The 22,989-nt window shown below is 33.9% G+C and overlaps 1 protein-coding gene across 1 annotated transcript in view; it reads right to left on the bottom strand.

The window, feature by feature from the left end:
• The window catches only part of LOC125057964, an 82,736-nt gene that overhangs the window by 50,199 nt on the left and 9,548 nt on the right, over positions 1–22,989 (bottom strand). The window contains exons 2-3 of the mRNA XM_047661939.1: positions 15,821–15,972; positions 5,009–5,084 (exon numbers count right to left, since the gene is read on the bottom strand). Coding sequence (XP_047517895.1) covers positions 5,009–5,084; positions 15,821–15,867 — 123 coding nt within the window. The 5' untranslated portion in view covers positions 15,868–15,972. The remainder of the gene's footprint in view (positions 1–5,008; positions 5,085–15,820; positions 15,973–22,989) is intronic.

Below are 22,989 nucleotides of genomic sequence, written 5' to 3'. Positions count from 1 at the left end.
ACACAAAAAAAAATTATAAGGGATGCAACGGGCGGCTTTATCGCTAATAAGCGATCTCTTCCAGGCAACCCTAGTTAAAGAAAAAACTAAAAAAAGAAACATGATTCGTGCGAGAAGTGCAGAAACAAATGTTATTTAAAAAATGTTATATATTGACTAGATAGTGTTATCATATTTAAGTCGTTGAACTTATTGCTACAGGGACCGAACTTTAAAATTTGTTTCAGTTTCCTATTTATACTTTTTTATTATTATTACTATGTAGGTTAAGAATATTGTAATACTGTACTACATTGAACATTTCGTCTTTACAAATGTATATACGTAAACACTATTGTGACAAAGCAGTGTTGACTTCGTTCCAACCCCGGCTGTGCACCAATGGATTCATGTGTGCTTTAAACACTCACTCGTACGGTGAATGAAAATAGCCGTACGTAACGTACTCGCGAGCCCTTTGGCATTGAGAGCGGCCATGGGCCACTTAACATCAGGTGAGCATCCAACCCGTTTGACCCCTGATAAATAAAACGCCGCCATGCCTTACACCCATAAACTCGTCCGCGTGTGTCAGGCACAGAACTCTAATCACCCAATGGTATATTAGAAGAAATGATCACGTAACCGATACATAAATCTGAGACCCAGAACTAAAAGGTTGTAGCGCCACTGGATTTTTTAAACACCCTGAATGAATGAGTTTCGATTATAAATCATAGTAAACAGACATTTTCGAAACTTGATGGGAAGTGAAAGTTGATAAAACTACTAAAGATATATGCAACATGTGTAGTACCAAAATTATCATATTGTAAGACAGCAGACTTATCATCAAAATTAATAAAGGAATTTTACTTATAAAAGTCAAGTTGCGTTCGGCTTATTCAAGACTTAACTATTGATTAATGATCGGAATTTTACCTCGCTAAGACACCACAGGAAACCTATTAGTTCGTGTTTGCTTGATTTATTGTTTTATACTTAGTTTTGACGGGTTGCTTTATAAAAATTGTTATAAATGGTAAAACATTTAAGAGGTAACGCATTGACTACAACCTATGAATTTCTGATGACGTACCCTTTTAATGAGCCCATGTTTTTAACGTAAATCATTAATAGTGTCTCTGGTAATAATAATCCTTTGATATTTATTTCATAGACAAGTAGATCAGCCTTCTTTCTGATACGTCGTGGATTTTGGATTAATATTGCCGGCTTCCTCACGATGTTTTCCTTCACCGTAGGAGCTAGTTAATTCGAAAAGGCCACAGGGTTGAGAGCATGTATAATTATAATAGCACTGATATATGTTTGCACTGCGAGTAAATAAATAAAACTTCACTAACTGCACGGGCAAAAAAAATGGGCAGACGAAATAAAGAGAATAGGAGGCAAAACTTGGACAAGATGAGCCAACAATAGAAAATAATGGAAGCAGCTGGAAGAGGCCTTTGTGTTACAGGACACGCTAATTACCTAAAACGGGACATGTGATGCATTAGATTAAGTTTTATTATGTAACTTAAATAAGTGGTAATATATTATACTGGGTGTCAGCAATAAAGGCTTAATAATGATAATAACTGCACGGGCTTTTTTATACGAAAACGAGCAGGCAGCAAGGTCACTCTGAATACAGTGCTAACCGCCGCCCATTGATTGATACTTGCATTTAAGTTGCAAAGCTTTGAGCCATTTTACATTATGAACGTAGTTTCGATTGGGTTTTAGCGAGAGACTGTACCATCAGGTTAACAGGACAGACAACTATATTTATATTTAATAATAATAATCGGTTCCAGCAATTTTAGAGCCAACAGGCATCGGAAGAGACGATGTCAAGCGGCCGGATAGGATATCGTTGATCCCTTGGAAAATGGGACGGGCTTTAGTATGGTATGCTACTCGTGTGGACACGTTTACTCCGGCTCACCTTCTTCGGACATGCTAAAAAGCTGAGGCAGAAAATAATAAACGGCACAAATATAAGAGTCTTTCCTCCAACTTCGATTTTGTTCCCTTTGGAGTAGAGACTCTTGGGCCGTGGAGTTCAAGTGCACAGGCACTTTCCTGGCTCAACGAATAAGTATCGCAATACAGCGAGGAAATGCTGCCAGCGTTAAAGGTACACTGCCACAGGGACCAAACTTTTTAAATTTGTTTTCATTTTCTTTTTAATAACTATCTACATTTTTCTAATTATTTTTATTATAACTAATTGTAAGTTAAGAAAATTGTAAATGGCTGTATACTTGATTGTAATCATGACTTTAATAAAAAAAAAATATTTTAGTTTATTTTCATACCTTAAATTTTTTTATGGAAATAAAGACCAATATATATGACAAAAGTTTATATACTAATATACCTTATATACAAAATCAAGCAATAAATATCAACAATGTAAATGGTTGAACAGTAAACGAACGGTTAATAAAACAAGAACACTCTCCATATTCACGTATTCGATTTAAATTTAAATTAAACAATGTGAAATGAAAACTAAAATCGAATTCTCGATTCAACATCGGTGTTTTTACAATCGCAGTCCAGTTAGACGTGCAATATGTACGCTATGTGTGCCACCGGACGCACGCATCGAGATGAGCTGAAATGGAGCGCACGCCGGCGACTGTTAAGGGGAATTACTGACCGGCGGTTTTAAACGGAAGCTCTATGGCTTTTATTGCTTCGGCTAATTTTAGACTTATACGGGCGTATGACGTCGGCTATAGGATGTTATTTAGTCTGCAGTATCATTTAGCTGTGTTATGAAGCAACTATTACAACTTTCGACAGTAAAATTGTGAAGAAATATTGCTAACAAGTTCGTGTCAATTTGTTACACTTATAGTGTTTTACACTTAAGTATCAACGCCCGAATAATTCAAACTACACGAAACGAGCCTTTGACCACTATTAGGAATATTTCTTAGATTTTTTAGCGTATATATACGTACGTAGTATATAGTTTAAGAACGATTTTATAAATATGTAACAAACACATCAACAATGATATTTCATAAGTTTAGAGTAAATAAAACTCAAAATATAGTGTAGTGTGGGCGTATAGTGAATTTCCTATAAACACACCAAGAGTTAATTTAGCGTACGTTTTTAGTTATTATTCAAATTTACGTCACGATAAATGTTTCCAAATGTTAAAACAATGAAAACCAATACTATGTTAATGCGAATTACAGTTTTAATTTTTTTACGATTTCATAATTTTTAAAATACATACATGAATAGAAAAAGTCTTTACTTAAATTATATTAATATTTTTTTTATTAATTATGGTCGACGACGAATTAACTGACTAAAAACTGAACAGCTATTTAGAATATTAACCAATAGTGTAAATACTTTTATAAAAAACTTATTCTTTTAAAATTTAATCAATCTAACACGTCAGTGTATCACCAGCCTTACCGAGAAAGCTTCTTACATAGTTTTAAGAGCGATCGGTCACTTGTCGGCATTCATCCGACCCCAAGGACGGAACGTTTCTGGTTACTCGAGCTAGGTCGATTTTTTGTTGAACACGGAGCTAAACGGTATGTCTTTTCAGAGTCTTATTTATCTTCTTGATAAGAACGTAAACAGACTAAGCACAGCGATGTATATATAGTTGTAAGTGCAAGTAAATATAATAACAATCACATCATATATTCTCCAAATAGGCTTGAGAGCGTTCAAGTATTACGTAACGCAATTTTTGGAGATTATTGACCCCCCCTCCCCCATGTAAAGGCTGATTCACGCTACACCGTGTCTCGACCGGGCCGTGCCCCGGCCGGGGCACGGCCTAACATTAATGATATACTTTTGTATGAAGTAATTCATGCCTGGCCGTGGCTCGGTCGTGCCCCGGCCGTGCCCCGGCCGGGGCACGGCGTTGTAATGTCGGTGGGTATTGTTTCCCGGCTCCGGCACGGTCCGGCCCCGGCACGTCGTAACATGAACGTAGGCGCCCGGGCACCCGCAGAGCAGTCAACGTCAAATCTTAGTGAGGTTAAAAAAAATTTGTTTTTTTTTTTTGACAAAAACAGATATAGTCGTCCAAACACGTACGTGCGTACACCCAAACAGCCCGGTGTAACATGAACCACTGTCCCGGCCGGCGCACGGTGGCCGTGTCCCGGCCGGAGCCCGGCCCGGTCGCGACACGGTGTACCGTGAATCATCCTTAACTCGCCGTAACGTTTTTCAGTACCCAAGTACAGACAGTACTGTACCCAAGTATAGTAAAACGTTTCGTGACCACCTAGTGACTCTTCAGTTACTATTATGGTGTAAGTCGAAAATAATATTAACAATATCGAGTAATTCAATCCCCGCCCCGCATCATAACGTTTTACAAAATGACCCCCCCCACTCCCAAAATTCGTTACGTAATACTTGAACGCTCCCCTTAGGACAAATTGAATATTTTACTATAATGCAACAGTTCTTCGTGGTCGCTGCGTAAAGGAATGTACAGTAGAATTCATATGACTTCGCTTGCAACGACTAACCGGTTATAACGACGATAATGTTTACTAAAGTTAGGTTTCATAGTTAGGTACTGAGACTAATAACCGTTTAGTGCGACTCCAGTTAAAGCGACCAACAGCTTATAAAAAATAAAAAATAAATCAGTGGCGCTGCAACCTCTTTAGATCTTGGCCTCAGATTTCTGAATCTGTTTCTTGATCATTTTTAAATCCAATAGGCAGAAAATATAATAGGTCGGCTTTTTGGGTCTAAGACATGTCGGTTTCCTCACGATGTTTTCCTTCACCGTTCGCGCAAATTTTAAATGCGCACATAGAAAGAAAATTGCACAGCCGGGGTTCGAACCTACGACCTCTCAGGTATGAGAGTCGCACTCTGAAGCCACTAGGCCAACACTGCTCTACAACAGCCTACCAACAGGCAACAGCTTATAGAGACCATTAATTACGATAATACGTCCGGTTAAAACGACGCGCAATGTTTTGTTTACTTATAATAAAGAAGTACTTACACTGATTAATGCTAGAACGAGACACACAGTCGTCGTCCTTGATATTTGTGTTCCAACTTTTGTCACCATTCTAGACCTGAAAATAAATAAATGTTTATTAGTTACTATAGTAAATAAGAGCAATGATGTTCTAGTGGCAACGTCAACGTTGGATTCTCATTCCTGAGTTCTAATGCACTTTCTTTCTAAGTCAGGACCTTAGACCGAAAAGTCGACGGCGTGTGTAAGGCACAGGAGGCTGATCACTTGCCTATTAGATTGACAAATTTTCATGAAACAGATACAGATTTATGAGGCCCAGATCTGAAAAGGTTGTAGGTAGTTTTTATAATAAATAAATGTTTTTTAAGTACCGTAACTTAATGTGGCAACCTTCTGAGACTCTTTATTGAGCATCTTTATAGGGTCTAAGGCGGATTACTTACAATATTTTCTTTCATAGTATCATTATGTTAGCTTACTACAAGAAAACTATTGGTGTCACAGTTACGAACGCATAAGCCCTCGAAAAATCGCGCTATAAACAATATTTAATACAGATTATAGCTGGATTTTTACTTGACCTTTTTTTAATTGTACAGTCAAAACTGTTTACGACGACATCGTTTAGAACAACATACCGGTTATATTGACCAAAAGGTCCCGGCTGCAATTTTATGTATTAGGTATTTATTAACAACGTCATCGGCTGTTACGACTATCGGTTTTTACGACCAAATATATGCAGTCCCTTCGATGTCGTTGTAACAGATTTTGACTGTTATTCTATCTAATATAGAATTAAATACAGTAAATGTACTGAATATGTTTAACATACACAATATATTTTGTTACTGTGAAATATAAAGTTGATAGTTATATTAAAACGATCGCGCAAAGTGCATGTCAAGTCACAAAACGCAGAAGACATTTCAAAATAATCGGCACACAAGAACCGGATAGTTCACAGGAATGTTAGAATTTACAGTGATTTACATAAGTGAAAATATCAGCATAAACAAACTAGTTTGCGCAGACGCCGATTTGCTTTCTCACAACGATAACTGTCACTATCTTATAACTCAAGGCTGCTCTTTAATTTCTATTTTATTATTGGTTATTAATATTGGAATTGTAATAATCGTTTAAAGCTAGTTCACTTTAAAGCCGTGAGTAATCAAAATATGTGTGGTACATCGTTACTTTCATCTAGTATTGATTCATTTTTTTAAACGTTTTAATAATAATATGGCAAATTGTTGGTATGGGTTTTATCCCACCAAAACTTATTAATTAAAGGTTATTTTGGTGCCTGGCAGATAGCACCGGTGATCCCAGAGTTGGTGGTTGCCTCGCTCAACGAATAAGTATCGCAATACAGCGAGGAATTGCTGCCATCGTTAAAGGGTCTTAATTTTTAAATTGTCTTAATTTTCAATTTTATTTATTATTAATACAAGGCAAATAAATTTATTGCATTATAAGGAATCAAACTCTATAAAAAAATAAAAAAGGAAGGAAAATTTTAATTTTACGTGACTACTACTGTAAGATGTTCCTAACAACAACTGGTGGCCACAACGATTAGGCGACATATGGAGACATTTAAGGTGTTAAGCATTGTATTTAAAATTTTACTTAATCAAAATACATTAAAAACGTATGTATATATTAAGTTTGTTATGGAAGAGCTATTACCTTGACAGAGCTATTTTTTTACTAAAAAGGGTTCCCAAATCATACACATTGTCATGCATATCTACTTATAATGAATTATTAATAAACACTTTTTGTATTTATTACATGAAGAGGGTCATAATATAAAAGACGAAAAGGAGTTAATTTGAATTGTTAGTGAATCGGAATATCAATTCGCGTGTTTATGATTGAAATAAAGATGTTTTAAGCCAATAATAAGCGATCATTTCGCCATTTAATATCCGCAATAGTACAGCTATCGTCCTGATAACATCGTCTCAAAACGTGTATCAAGCTATTAAAATCTAGGAAACTTCTAGAAATCGCAGAAAATCTGAGTATAAAAGACAATTTCTATACTTTAAATGCGACGTATTCATCATGATAGCCAAGTTTGTCATGCATGTTGATAATAACAGGCATGAAGATCACTGTTTTACTTCTTTAAATACCAATAAATATAGTATGAGTTGACATTAACACGCAATTTAACGGTAACATCCGGTAGAGATCATTAGCGTTTTCTAAATTTAATATTTACTAAGGCACGTGTTCATTATAAAAGTGAGTCTATTAGCTCTGAGGCTGCGCCGTTAACGACATATTAAAACGAGTCGTAATTGTTACGAGTCGTAGATTTTTCAAAAAAGAACTATATCCATATATAAAATTCTCGTGTCACAATGTTCGTATATACCCCCCCCACCCATACTCCTCCGAAACGGCTCGACCGATTCTTATGAAATTTTTATGCATATTCAGTCATTCTGAGAATCGGACAACATCTATTTTTCATCCCCCTAAATGTTAAGGGTGGTCCCACCCTTAAATTTTTATTTTTATTTTTTAGACAAACTTTGTTTTTATTTTTTTATGATACAACATACAATAATACATACAACCCTTTATTATCACCCCTTTACCATCAACCCCCGATTTTTTATTATAGTAGATAGTTATTTTTATTGAACTAAAAAAAATGTTTCCTAGATGGCAAAACAACGTTTGCCGGGTCACTAGTCAAAACAGACAGGAAAAGTTGTAAAGAGTAATTTCCAAATAAAATTGCATTCGTTTACGACTAGATTTATTAGCGTATTGTTAATAGATAAAAATAATAAGAAATTTCACTGGGCCCAGCAATCTTCATATGCTGTCACAGAACAGGCTTTATCCATATTAATTCATTTTCGGTTACTTCATATGATAGAGTGATTAACGCTAACATCACAAACATTCGAAAATAATAAAACTCCCTAAAGAACTTTCTGCCAAACCGAGTAGTGACTGACTGGAATAGGCTTACAAAATATAATAAGTGCACTTCTTTCAATTTATTAAAATAAGACTGGATAATTTCTCCGAATCCGCTATTTCGCTGCTAGTGTTTTACTTAACTATACTAAACTATATCCTTTAAATCCCAGCTCTTCTTTTCTTAGCGAATCCTTTAAGGTCTCTGCAGTGAGGCTATGGATTTTACTTCTCGTCCCTACCCGCTTAGTTCTTCTCTATCTTCTTTTAAATCGCTACTGCTTGTCGCATTACCTGTCCACATTATATCCCTAACTAACGTACTAACTGATCTGAATTTATCTGGATTCATGTGCCCTTTTCTTTATCATGTATACTTTTTGATTATTGTTCCTTGTCCCTTTCACTGTTTGCATATGTTTAATTTTTTATCCCACAGTAGTCTGTGGTAATTATAATAAACTATATCCTTTAAATCCCAGCTCTTCTTTTCTTAGCGAATCCTTTAAGGTCTCTGCAGGCTATGGATTTTACTTCTCGTCCCTACCCGCTTAGTTCTTCTCTATCTTCCTTTTAATCTCTACTGTGCAAGCATTACCTGTCCACATTATATCCCTAACTAACGTACTAACTGAACTGAAATTATCTGGAGTCATGTGCCCTTTTTTATAATGTATACTTTTTTATTATTGTCCCTTGTCCCTTTCACTGTTTACATATGTTAAAAAAAAATTCCCACAGTAGTCTGTGGTAGGTACTTTATCTGTATTACGGTAACGAAGTGTAAATAATATGTATAAATGTAAAACTAAATATTATATATTAATATTTTGCCGTCCAAACATTGCCACGTGTTTAACGTTGCGTTAACTTGTAGTCAATAAATATAATATATGTCGTATAAATCGATTGATTCGGTTCGCTTTAATAAAAACTTCGATGTTTTGCCTCGTTTATCATGTAGTCCATTTTACGATACGAAAGGTACGTAAAAATGTTTTTTGCTCGTATCGAAAGTGCATTATTATTGAGCGGAATGCGTAGCGAACGAGCGTGCTTCCACTCACTCGCCTGATTAGTTCGCTAATGTGATTCATTGTGCCTTGGAAATTTTATATAGCATATCGATTCAACTAACCCAAATGTTTCATTAATAATTATTAGTCACTAAAAGCTAAACACACATTTGTTTAGCGTCTCTTTAAGTTCTTCAAAGATCCAAGCTTTTACTGTCGTTTCTTAAATTAACCGTTAGTTAATCGAGAACTTCGTATTCAACTAAGAGCAAATTGAATCGTTGACGACCAGTCTTTCCGAGCGGTTTGATCCCTTGGCGTAGAGATGTAGGTCCTCTCTGCATCTTCTACTCGTACCTTATTCAGAGGAGTTGTCCGGTTTAACCGGCAGCTGAGTTTCTTCATCGTGCGATGCAAATATGTAATTCCACCCGTATCACCTCGAAGTCCGTCGTTCGGCAACTTTGGGTTATTTAGGCAGTTTTGTCGCGTACCAACACTATGAGGTTCGGTTGCCCACTGAACTATTTCCGAACCAATTCGACTTAGGGTCCTTCAAGAAAAGAGCATACTAATTATCTCTGGCAATGTGAGTGTCGGTATCAAGAAACATCAGATGACCCTTCCGCCCGCTTGTTATTTTTTTTTGTAGTTGTGTAATTTCTCTTCCAATTAATTCAGCTTCTTTTAATTGTCAGTCGTGTCTTTCAAACTCAGTATGCCTATAAATAGCTAACCGATAAACTTTAAGCATCTGATAAAATGTGACTTCTTCGATACAAAATGGGACATCGGAAGTGTGCTGCGATATTGCTGGCTACTCGATTGTGAGGAAGTTCCATGGACCTAGTTAGCGCTGAGCCTTCTTAAGATCTTATGTCATTTTCACACGTGTATATCCTTTTTATCTTAATATATATTAATTTCGCGTCACGTTGTATGCGTTTGGGTGGAATCCTGGATGGTTTAAATTCAAAAATCAGTTTAATATCCTAATCGCTTGAAATATCATGCAGGACAACGTCTGTCGGGCCCACTAGTATAATAAATATTTGATTGTCCTCATTTTAGCGTATGTGATCTTCCGTTGCTACATACAAACACAAATGTTAGTTAGATACTAAATATTTCTTAACAAATAATAATATGTAATTAGAATAAATATTTAATAGACGAATCTTAGCAGGCTTGTGTTATATTTATCCAGAAAGATGTCTACCAAAAAGTACTACAGCACTATTCTAGTTTAAAAAATACAGTTATAAAATAAAACTATATGTTAATCTATGTACATATTTTATTCATTTATTTTTCTTTTGTATATAAAAATAATGTATAAATAATGAATGGGCGTGAATTGTGTTAATGCTTGTTAATTATGAATCTGCAATTTAATATTATCTATTGTTGTTTGTTCTGCTTAATTTTTTTTTAGTTCTTGCATATTTTATTTATGTTTTACATTGTCTAGACATTTTAATGTGTTACAACTGTAATTTATAGTTTAAGTAATTAAAAATTAAAATACATAGTACAAATCAAGAATTAAATTACCGGAACACGTTATCATATTTAGAAATTATTTCCAGAAGACTCCATTATAATTAACTTTTTTTTACTTCTAGAGGGAATTTTGGGCTGATACTTGCAAGCTGTCATTTAAATATAATACAATATTTAGTTAGCTGGCATTGCCATTTTCTTCCACGGAACTAAAATTCTTATAGAACGGGGCAAACGGGCAGGAGGCTCACCTGATGTTATATGATACCACCCACGGACACTCAATGCCAAGGCTCGCGAGTGCGTTGCCGATCTTTGAGAAATTTGTACTCTTTTTTCAATATTCGTAGCGCTGATGTTGCAAACTAGAAACAACATGGTTCCAAATTTTAATATAAGAATCATTATTGAAACTACGCGGTAAGCAGCTTCAAATAACCACCATACGGTCTGAAAATAGTCTCCAAGTATAACGTGTCAAGTTTTATGTTATTTACAGGTTCGACAATTAGCTCTACAATGATGTATGCAGAACTTAAACTTTTCACAGAATACTCATTTTGTAAAGAGAAAAGATTTGATTTCAATTAACTTTTTTCATTCAATTAACTCCAAAGCTACTTCATTCAAAAATGATTTCACTATTACAACCTTTTTTTAAATGAGGTGAAAATGCGCTTACGCAGGCCCGCGCCATGGTCGAGCTTGACGCGGGGACTGTGGGGCTGGGTCTACACTCAAAGCCCTCTGCTATTCAGAGGGATAGCGCGACCCACTAAAAGTTTGCCAGGCATTCTACCCAAGGTACCCTAGGGCTTATATAGAGAGCTCAATCACGAGCTGCGGTTCTGGGCCACACGAGACGTAGGCTTCACTATTACAACCCTACGTTAACCCTGAGACCCTGAACATAAGCTATAGAAATTATATATACAGTCAAAACCGTTTATAACGACATTGAAGGGACCGTATAGTTGCCGACGTTATATCCGATAGTCGTTATAAGCAATGTCATATACACAAGTACAGTACATATGTATGTACATAGTTATATTATCATAGTTATCTATCATAGGGGTATAATATGGTATGTTAATATTATAATATGTAAAGGAGTCAAAAAAGAAACAAAAATATTTATTACGAAATAATTAGGTACAAAAGTAATCAGTCTATATTAGTATAGTATTAGTTAGTATAGTATTTTGGTCTGTTTTTTTTAGCCCAGTCTCAAATATTTTTTGCATTTTATTCATATGACATGAGATTTTTATTCAATAGAAAACACTTTTGTCTTTTTTTGCGACATGATAATACATAAATGCATAATTGCACAGTCTAAACAACACCAACAGTTTTATATCAAACTGTTACTCACGCAGTCAATTAGCGAACTAAACATGTGTAAAGTATGCAAGGTCAAATGGCCGGGAAGAGGTTCGGATGAGGCGGGAGAAAGTGCGTAGGTAATAAGATGCCTAATATTCATTCAATGCTTATAAATAAGATTTAAAATCGTTTGTATTGCTTTGTTTTGCTGAGACAAGAAGCGGTTGGTCGTTATATCCGATGGATATCGATAAAATTTCGTCGTTGTAAGCGATATGTCGCTGTATCCGATGTTGTTATAAGCGGTTTGTTTACTGAATAGTTTACTAGGGATTCGGACGGGACCATACAATCTGGTTGTTATAACCGATACGTCGTTGTAAACGATGTCGTTATAAACGGTTTTGACTGTATATATATATAGCTATAGCAATTTTAAAAAATTGTTAGGGCTCTGTTTGAAATTACGAAAGTAACCCTAGTGTAAAAAGGACAATATCGCGTATGCTGCGGAAACTATTCACAATAGAGCCAACATGCTACAGTTTTATAGAAGACATCAATATCTACGAATATTCTTTATGCAATAAAAAGTCCTTAGGCTATAGGACAGCGTGCTACTGAATTAATGCGGGTAGAACCGCAGAGATATTATATAAGTTTACATTATGAAACTCATAAAAGTGAACCATGTATACAAGAACAAGTTAAATTTTCTTTATATTCCCAATAAAGATTTATGAGCAAGACTCAATTTTTCACACATTCCACAAATATTATCGTCGGCCTGCGAGAGTTTCATCAATCAAAACTGGTATGAGCCGTTATACCTTAAGGCTCGCTTGGTAATTAATTTATTGTCTATACTTTTTGGTTTTAATTAAACATTTTTTTAATCGATAAATCCCGTCCTTAAAGCGTAATACATATTAAATAATAATTATTCCGTTTCAAATTTGTGCATTTATTTCATATATTTTTTCTTAATAGACATGGTGATTAACTTTCTATGTCTGATACACGCAGTCGATTTAAGGGTCTAATGCTTTCTTCACGATGTTTTGCTTCAAGTATTTAGTATCATCGAATCACGAATGGATATTTAAGATCACCTAAAAACCTGCGCACACACTTATACATTTGCACACAAACAACAAGTAAAGTATTAGTACATTGTCTTTGTATATAATGTTTTTAGAATATATGTAAACCGTTTTGGCTTTATTTTTAGTTTAAAAATTGTATTTTTTTAAAGCTGTTGTATATAAAAAATAATTCATAAGAGTTATAGAACAAAAATGTTTCGAGAAAATTAAGAATTATATCACTGAAATTTATTGTATATATATCGTAATTATACAAATATATTAAGGAAATTCAAAACCCGACACTCAGACAAAATATCATGTTAGCATGTTGCAATTTGTAAGCAATAACGTTGAATGGTAAATAACGTATATGGCCGGTAAATACATAGCCCTGAAGGGATGCAGGTCTGTAAGCACTGGTTATCGTTACAAAGGCGTTTGTTTAAGTTATTTCAATCGGTGAGGTCGGGCATCTATATTTCGTACCTTAAATGATTTATACTGCGCTTATTGCAATGGGGAGCGTTCAAGTATTGCGTCACGCAATTTTTGGAGATTATTGAAACACCCCCCCCCCATGTAACGCGCCGTAACGTTTTTCTGTACCCAATAGTAAAAGGTTTTGTGACCACCCAGTGACTCTTTATACCTAAAAGTTACCATTATGTGGTGTAAAGTACTGGACAGTCGACAATAATATTAACAATAACGCGTAATTTAATCCCCGCCCCGAATCGTAAAGTTTTACAAAAGGACCCCCCCCCTCCCAAAATTCGTTACGTAATACTTGAACGCTCCCATACACGTGTCGTACATGACAACTAACTTGAATTCTTTGTTGTACATATAAGTTACTTAATCCGTTATTTTTAAATAATTAATAAAAATATATATTTATTAATCTGGAATATAAGGTACAGGTATCACTTATTCCACGTCATTAAATTTGTATCGGTAGACATTCCTACTCATAGGCAAAGGTGTAGGTCGAGAGACAAAGCCGACGTCAAAAACTCTTGGTACTCTTTTAAAATATCAAATCATCATACAAAATGACTATGGCAAACATAGAAGAAACCAGAAGGAGGGAGATCCCGTCCGCTCTTATTATAATGTAATAGTCATATGTATTTGAGCAATAGTCAGCAAACTATAGAAAATAGTATTATATAATATATGATGTGATTTCTGTTGCGCCACCGATTTATTTTTATTATACTAATGTGGAAATGATAACTATTATTCCTGTTAGACAAATTACAGTAATTCCAACGGAAAAACATTTCAAAATTATTTCTTCAAAGCTATATTTTTAACACAAACTAAATTGAACTTAACGGGGTTTGTATAACGTCTAATCTTGTATGATTATTGTAAAATTTTCACACTGCTATAATTGAGTACTAAAATGATGCTGTAATAATAGGCCCCTTACAAAGGACCTACAAATGAGGCTTTGTTCCGACGAATCGTATCGATATTGCCGTGGGAGAGTAATTTGATCCAAGAGGTGGCGCTTTCCGACACGACATAGTTTTTGTTGAACTTACTTTGTGTTATATGGAATCCCTCTAGCCTGGAAGGTCAGGATTGAGGTGGATTCTTTTCGTATCTTTCCAGGTTTAAGGTCAGACAAAGTGCTGCAATAATATAACGTCGTATACCGTATCGTATCGTATACCCAAATATTTGTATGTAGGTCACTAACTGAACTTATGTTTGCCCCATCATCATGACTTATTAAGAAAGCCGTTGATACCGAGATGAATAGCATTTTTGTAATTTGAGTATGCTTAACAAGATCGTTTACACAAAAGATTTTAATATACTTATCAGTTTATTGGTAATTGGTATGTATTTTATTAAAGTAAAGAAAATTTAGTTACAGAAACGTTAAATAATTGCCGATTTTTAAATACATAATGTTTGATACAGATATATCTGAGCATTCAAATGTGTGTGAATTCAATAACAGTTCTATTTAGATCATCTATGGACAACCCCTTATATGCGTTAGCCTCCACGACTATATTTTGGTATCGAATCGATATCGAAGTCTTATCTCGTACCTACTTCTTGCGTCCTATATACTTAGCAAGACACTTTTTGGGCCCCAGGCCGGAATAAGTATTGCAATATATAATATTTGTATTAAAAAAATATTGGTAGTTTGTAAAGTAGGTTTACGATCGAGATGTTTACGTGATAACGTCTTATTGGTGATATAAGTTTTTGGGAAGTAAGGAATTAATGAAGATAACAATTTTTTCAAATTTTAAATTACATCTATCGTTTTATTCACACTTTTGATGATAAATTTCGGGTGTAAAATGACAAGTTTACTTATTCGACTATGATATACATTTTTCTTCATACATTCACGGAATGACTGGCAGCGCTCGAGATGAGACGGGAGATCGGTCCGTCTCTCTCTCGTTATACCTGCGATCGCGCTCGTGAGGTTTTGGTGTGACACAAGTTTCTGAACATGTCACCCGACTAAAACGATTTTAAAGACGTTATCACGTCAAAAAATTATATAGGTTGGAGTTAATAAAAATGAATCGCAAAATATGTTGCTGAGCGCAACTATAAGTTTTCTCTTCGAGTAATTCTTTTTTAATTTACTCTTTGAACTCTGAGGAACTTTTATGGAGAGAAAAATTGGAAAAAAAATAATAAAAGAGTATTATTTAGAACATAAGTTTTAATTTCGCAAAAGCGAAACCCTCTATGGCTTAGTATAGAAAAATGTTTCATATGTTGGTATGTAGCTACTAAAAAGGTAGTAAAAAAACTCATTACGGCGATATAAGTTCGCGGGGGCAGCTAGTTAAAAATAAAACGTCAATATACTTACAGTATCGTACTTTGTATTAGTAATACGCATTAATACTAGGTTTTTATACTTCATGCTCTTAATATAATCTAGGAAAAAAACTTACCAGCTACCGCACTTCCGGCGGGTCGTGTTCGCTTTCCAAACAAACATTATGAACACGGCACTGGCATTAAACACAAATGTCACCTGTGCTCACCCGTCCTATTACTACGCATATCCTCGCGCCCACACAACACTTTTTGCGCGCTAGAAAATCTGAAATAAAGAAAAACAGATTACTATGGGATCTATATATTGACAACTGACATTTCGGGCACAGATTAAACTGATTTTTAATAAGATATAGTTGTTGGACTAACGCAGATTGCGCTTTCACTCAAAGCTCGTCTTCTTAAATATTTCTGATCATTACAAATGGTAGAAACTCTTCTGTAGCAGCAATTTTAAAAGGAGATTTATATTAGATTTTTTCATGGAACATTCAATTGTCCCTTAGATTTTTTAATGGGTGAATACTTCGTTTGCCGACAGCGCATCATTTTGTACTTTATCACACAATGCGAGAACGAGAACCTAGGTAAGCTCATCGTAATTGGCAATACCGACTGCAAAAGATCTCGTGGACATTCGCCAATGAGATGAACTGATCAAGTCGGACTCCTTATTCTCTAAATTATACACCGTTGGTAATGAAACGCAAGTCCGAAATTGGTATAGGAAAATTATTCACGCCAGATCTTACTATACAGCTGGCCACGATACTCAGATATGAGTAACCGACTCAGAGAGAGGCTACGTTATACTGATTGCAACGCGCTCAAGCTTTTCTTAACAAATCATACTCGTTTAGACGTACCAATAATCGTTTCAAACATTAATACAGAATTGTATAACTGATTAGTAGGGGACATAATTTACTGCCGTTTTACAATAAAAACAACCGCGCTCTGATCTCAATACTGATATCCGGACATAGCTTGTTACAAGCGAGTCAAAACTTGAAATCACTTAATTATTCTTCACCTATATCTTTTATTACTTCCTCAAGCCTTAATAAAATGATAAGGTATAACCATAAAAACCTTTTATGAACTCAAAGTCACTCTACGAGTGAAAATATGCTTAGATTCAAATCTCAATATACAATATACATAAATACATTTTTTATAATTACGGTACCCTGCTGACCTCTTAAGTATTCCCAATTCGAACGGTCCTTAAAGAGTACGGATTCTTAAATGCGTACGTACTTGTACGTACTAGCCCTCTGGCAGTATGAGTGTCTATGGGCGGTGATATCACTTAACATCAGATGAGCCTTTATAAAAAACCCGCAGTATATGAAATACCCTTGAGTAGGTACCTACTTCATATGTCAGTTATGTTATATATAAATTTTAATCGGCTTTCAAACGAAAGCTATTCAATTATCTTCCAAAATAATTAATGTGTGCAGCCTCCGCATTCCTATAGCTTCACCGTCGAATTCTCATTAGAGGGCCGACCTCTGCCCTCCGCGACACTAAGGAGGTTCACGTTCGACCCAAAAACAAATAATCAGAAAGGATTTCTATATTTAAATCACGACTTGATTATCACGGAATATTATTGTCAGTGGTATTGAATGTTTAAATCTGGAACGTATTTCAAATAGATTTGTTAATAAACGAAGTCGACGTGATAGTGTTGCCATAAAATAATGATAGTGTTTGTTCCCATATTTTAAAAATAAATATATGTAACAATTCCCTTTCACAAGTCTTTGAGAGTAAGAAAATAAAACAAAATATGCAAGCGATAATGTTTTTATATTACTTAGTTTTAGATAAACAGAAGCGATAAATATATGATGTAGTAAGTACTAAGTAAGGGGTTTTAGATATGTTTAATTCATGAAATATTTGTTAGTGATCCTTTTCAATTTTTTTTTATTATTATTTTATATTTTATTTTTATGCTGAATTGCTTGTCTATTTATAAAAACCTTAAGAGACGTAGAAATATTTAAAGATAAGAAGCGTTATGTTTGCTTTGAGTTCAACTTAAACACGAATCGAAGTGAGTTAAGGTAGACACGACTCGGGCTACTATTTACAAATCCATTATTTATTGAAACACGTCTCACAGCATTCACTATAGTAAAGGACGTTGGTTTAGCTTAAAGCTTAATGTATTGAGACGTAGCATGTCTTTCGCATTGTAAATCAAACTTTGAATTACAGGTAACTTTTAATCTATGTAATCATTATCTATAAAAGAAAATATATTTTCGTATGCTTAAGACGCATTAATACAACTCTACATAAAACTGTTTTAATTTAATTTAAAAAATTATGTACAATATAAAAGTCTTCCTCCAATTTTGTTACGTAATGTTCAAGAGCATTAAAATTAAGTCTTTAATTAGCGCCTGATATATAGTACCAGTGAACCGAGCTGGTGCTTTCCTCGCTCAACGAATAAGTATCACAATACAGCGAGTAAATGCTGCCAGCGAAGGTACACTGCCACAGGGACCAAAGTTTTTAATTGGTTTTAATTTTCTAATTATTACTATGTACAATAAATACATTATTACCCAATAAAGCTGTATTAAACATTGATTATTACATCATCACAAGCAAAATGATTGTTGAAATACAAAATATGACACAATAAAAGTATACTACATACCACACCAGCATTAAACAACGAAGTTTAAAATATCTCCAATAAGAACAGCCATTTGAAATGTAAAGGTCTTAACGACTTGGTATAATACCATTCCTATACTCTATACCCCGCGTCGATCCGTCGCATATGTACCGTTATATATTACGGCCCGTTCTACGTCACAGCGATTCGACGCGTCACATTGTAAATCTTTACCTAACTTTCTTTTTTCTATTGTCTTTGGACTGAGATAAATGTATCCGATTTTGTTCCTGCAATGTATCCGATTAAATTCGCGATCATTTATCACAGACTATAGAACAATTACCATAATCTATGGTCTATTAGAACAATGATCGTATAATCTTTTTATTGATCATCTAAAGATATTTTAGTATAAGTTATTGGTAAGGTTCATTTAACGGTGTATAGATTAAAAAAATAAAAACAAAACTAAATAAATTTTAAATATTAATTAATCCGAACTCAATCTAATAGTAACATTTAATAGTTACGCTTTCATTAAAACAGCGTACTTACCTGAGTTTGATGGAGAAGAAAAATTGGTACTTTTCACTTTAATTCTAAAGAACGAGTTACCTCCTAGTTCATATATCCCGTAAATCCATCGAGCACGAACGGCCACTTAAGAACTGTTTGCAAAGACGGTAAGTCCACTTTTCGTAATAGCATAAACATATTGTATTTAAACCCCATCATAATTTAATTCCCGCTTTTCAAATAACGGTCTTATTACAATAAACTTATGTTAAATTATGGCGTGGCAAAACCTACACTTAATGTATGTTAAATAGCAGTATCGTCAAGATAGGCGTTTCGATAGCCGATTCAGTAAAGCGATTTCGATGCTGAATATATTTGTATAGAAACTTGATATGCAGATACAAGAAACATTCCCAAGATGCGGTAATGTTACGATTGACTTTGAGGTAATGTTAGTTTATGAACTCGAGTTCTATTTTCAAATATAAGTCATACATATTTTTTTAAGCTAGAAAAAAACTAAAAAAGGTATTATATAGAGTAAGGGACCGTCACATTTCTACTTGTGTTTCAATGGTCAAGAACTGTTCAACCGTAATGTTTTCTTGAACTCAATGTTTCGATACATTCCATACAGTGCGTGACCAACCACGAATTGCTACAAAACGATTTAAAAATTGAGATAAACAAGCCCTTAATACAATAAGTTAACCGTTAGTTATCTATGATCCGATTAAATCACCATGACATTGCATTGTTCATGCTTTTCAGGTATTTTCAACAGATCTACGATGCGCTCGGAACCATAGCAAATAAATAAAAAACCATAAAGGACATGGGATTAAAGATATCTGTTAATTAATTTCAAAGATAAAGTATTTTAAATAAATAATAATGAATCGCGAAATATGTTGCAAAGCGCAAAACTCGAAGTCAGCTGTACCAATTTGGGTGAATTTTTTATTGATTCCTTGAACTGAGAAAGGTTTTTATGGAGCAAAAAAATTTATAGTATCAATGGGGTAGCATAGCAAAATATTCCATGTATTAAGTAGCTACTAAAAAGGTAGGCTAATTACAGATAATATTGAGATGAAAGGAAATTTGTAGAAGCAGCTAATTTTAAATAAAAGTTTTCAAGCATTTCATCAAGAAGATACGCGAATAAATTATACATAAGTTGGTACCTGTGGCAGCATTTCCTCGTTTAATTGCGATACTTTTTCGTTGAGCGAGGAAGTGTACCAGGCGCCAACTTAAATTTTTAATGAACGCATTCCTGCACTTGCCCAAGAGTCTCTACTTCGAAGGGAAAAATAAATAAATTTGGAGGAATTACTTAAATTATTTGCAGCTTTTTTTGATCGAAGAGTGCGTTAGTAAAAAGGGATATTTCTGAGGTCTTATTTTATATTTGAAATAATCAAACATGTATTATACCAAACGAAGCATCTTCTTCATTGCTTCATATTTTTTCCAAAATACCCAATAATTCCAAAACATAAATTTTACAACATAAGTCACTTATGTTATGCAAATAAAGACAGAAACAAGTATAAGTGATAACATCATCTATCGTGAATCAAAGACTTTGCTAGTAATTGGATATGGTTTCCGCTATTCGATTGGCAATATCAATTTGATATAATCAAGAAATTCTGTTTATATTTTAAAATTACTTTAATGTTATGCAATTGAATAAATTTCTCGGATATCAGAAAGCTTTACTGGTATTTCAGAATTGATATAAAAAACAGGCCGTCAAGATCGCTTAAAAGTCGATAACTCGCAGCTTCTAGCATAGCACCTATCGATAGGTGGCGTCTCGATTCTATTTTTTTAACAATTTCAAGAAAATGTAAATTCGATACGTATAGTTTTAATGAAACATAGTGTAGTGGAGACAAAAAGCTCGCGCAAAACTCAAAGACGGCTGGACCAATTAAATTTTTTAATTATTCAACTCTAAGGAAGGATTTGGAGAGAAAAATTTAAAAGTGAAAAAATTTAATTTATTTAGTAGGTACCTACTTGGCGACACATAGCAAAAATTTGTAAAAATTGCACAGAAAACCTAAAAAAACTGTTTTATGCCGGAAAATCAAACAGTATTTATGAGGTAGCATAGCAAAATGTTCGATATGTTGGTATGTATGTACATATTAAGACACAACGAAGTTTGTCTATGTATTGTTAATTTATTATTAAAAGTTGTTTATTATTAATAATACACAATACAAGTTGTATTAAATAAATATCTAATTACAAGTCACCAGTAATACAAAGTTTATCAAACCCTTTTAAGAATTATTTACAGGTAGGAAACAAACCTCAATCAATGACACAGTCAATGAGTGAACCGCCGTTGTTTGACATATTTACAATCTAAGGAAATAATAAATACCCACCGATAATTAATAAAATTACTATTAAAAGATATAAGATTAATTATTTTACTTCAAGTAAGTTATTATTTATAATATATAAATATAACCTTTCCATCTGTTTAGGCGTCATATATAGTTGAGCGTAACTTTTGTAATTATAATTTGTTTTGTGATTGTAAATATATTGTATTTATGTATTTTGGAACCTAGCATTGTGATTCATGACTCTTAAGATTAGCGTTTAATTTTTATTTTGGGTATGTAATTGTACATTGTTGCCTGTAGTTTTTTTTAATTTAATTTATGTACTTTACCAACAGTATACGTTTACGTTAGTTACGTTTTGTTTTTCCTTACTAGCCTGGAAGAGTTCCCTTGTTAAGGATAAGGCCCGTTGCCTGCTTAATATATGTTATCTGAATGTATTACCAACTATGTAATGCATCAAACTGTCGATAAATAAATTATTATTTGAGAGTTACTGTTTATGCAGATTTTTTCTAAATTATTGTAATATTTTATCAATAGTAATTTAAGTACTTTTGGATATTTTTAGTTTTAATTTATATTATGTTTAAAATAACAGTCTTATTTGTAAACAATCTATAAGCTCTCATTTAGTTCCAAAATGGCAAGATAAATCGCTATATATAGTAGTTAAACACCAGTCTTGTTCAATTACATCCACCATTTACCATGAAACTAGATATGATACGGGGATTAGATTATATCAAAAACTTTATAACTTGACGGCGTTCATAAATTCTCTTTGCTAGTGTAGTATAAATCGAAAAATATGTTTACAAAAGTTAGTGAATAACATACAATTAATATAAACTCTCCCCAAATTTTGTCCATCATTTTTTATTTCATTACCGTCAATATCGGTACAATGGAAATATAGATATAGGTTTCTATTATTAAGGAGAGATGTCTACCTTTTTGATAAATTATGTAAATCCGTATTGGCCTAGTGGCTTTACACGGCTGTGCACCAATGGATTATTATTGTGCGCACGTAACACTAGCTAGCACGGTGTAGGAAAACTTCTAGAAGATGCATCCCTTAGACCAAAAAGTCGACGGCGTGTGACAGGCACAGGCAACTGATCACCTACTTACCTATTAAGAAAAATAAATGATACCAATGCAGTAATCTGAGGCCCAGACCTAAAAGGTTGTAGCGACACCAGTGTAATAGTAGCGAATGCAGGAACTCGTAGTTTAACGTTGACTTAACACGCTTTGACGAAAGAGGTTCTATTATAAACCATCAAGTTTTCCAGCCGGTAACTAACATTTGTAAAAAGTTTATCGAACCTTTGACTTTTATTAGTATTATTATTAATATGCAAGATAACTTTATGCGTATCATTTATCCTTGAAGATATTAAGTATTATAATGAACTAAGATAAACATGAACGTTAATTAAAATAAATCTGCGGTTAGGCCATTTTATGCGATAAAACAACTCTCAGTTTTCCATTGGTTAAAGGAGAAAGTAAACTAAGTAATTAAAACTATCCTTTAATTATACTTAATTTGGTGTAATTATGTGTCCTTGGTATTTTTTTTGACACTGATATGAGCTTATGTTAATGAGATGGTTATATGTTTTAAAGAACACAAAATTTTCGGGTTTATTAAAAAGAAACCAATAATAATCCAGTGGGGATACGCTACGCTGTATGGATCTTGTCCTCAGATTGCATTAAGCATTTTCTTTCA

Source organism: Pieris napi, chromosome 17, assembly GCF_905475465.1.
Source record: "Pieris napi chromosome 17, ilPieNapi1.2, whole genome shotgun sequence".
In the NCBI taxonomy this organism is placed as follows: Eukaryota; Metazoa; Arthropoda; class Insecta; order Lepidoptera; family Pieridae; genus Pieris; species Pieris napi.
The sequence above is the reverse complement of the archived record's forward strand: the minus strand, read 5'-3'. Positions and strand labels throughout refer to the sequence as shown.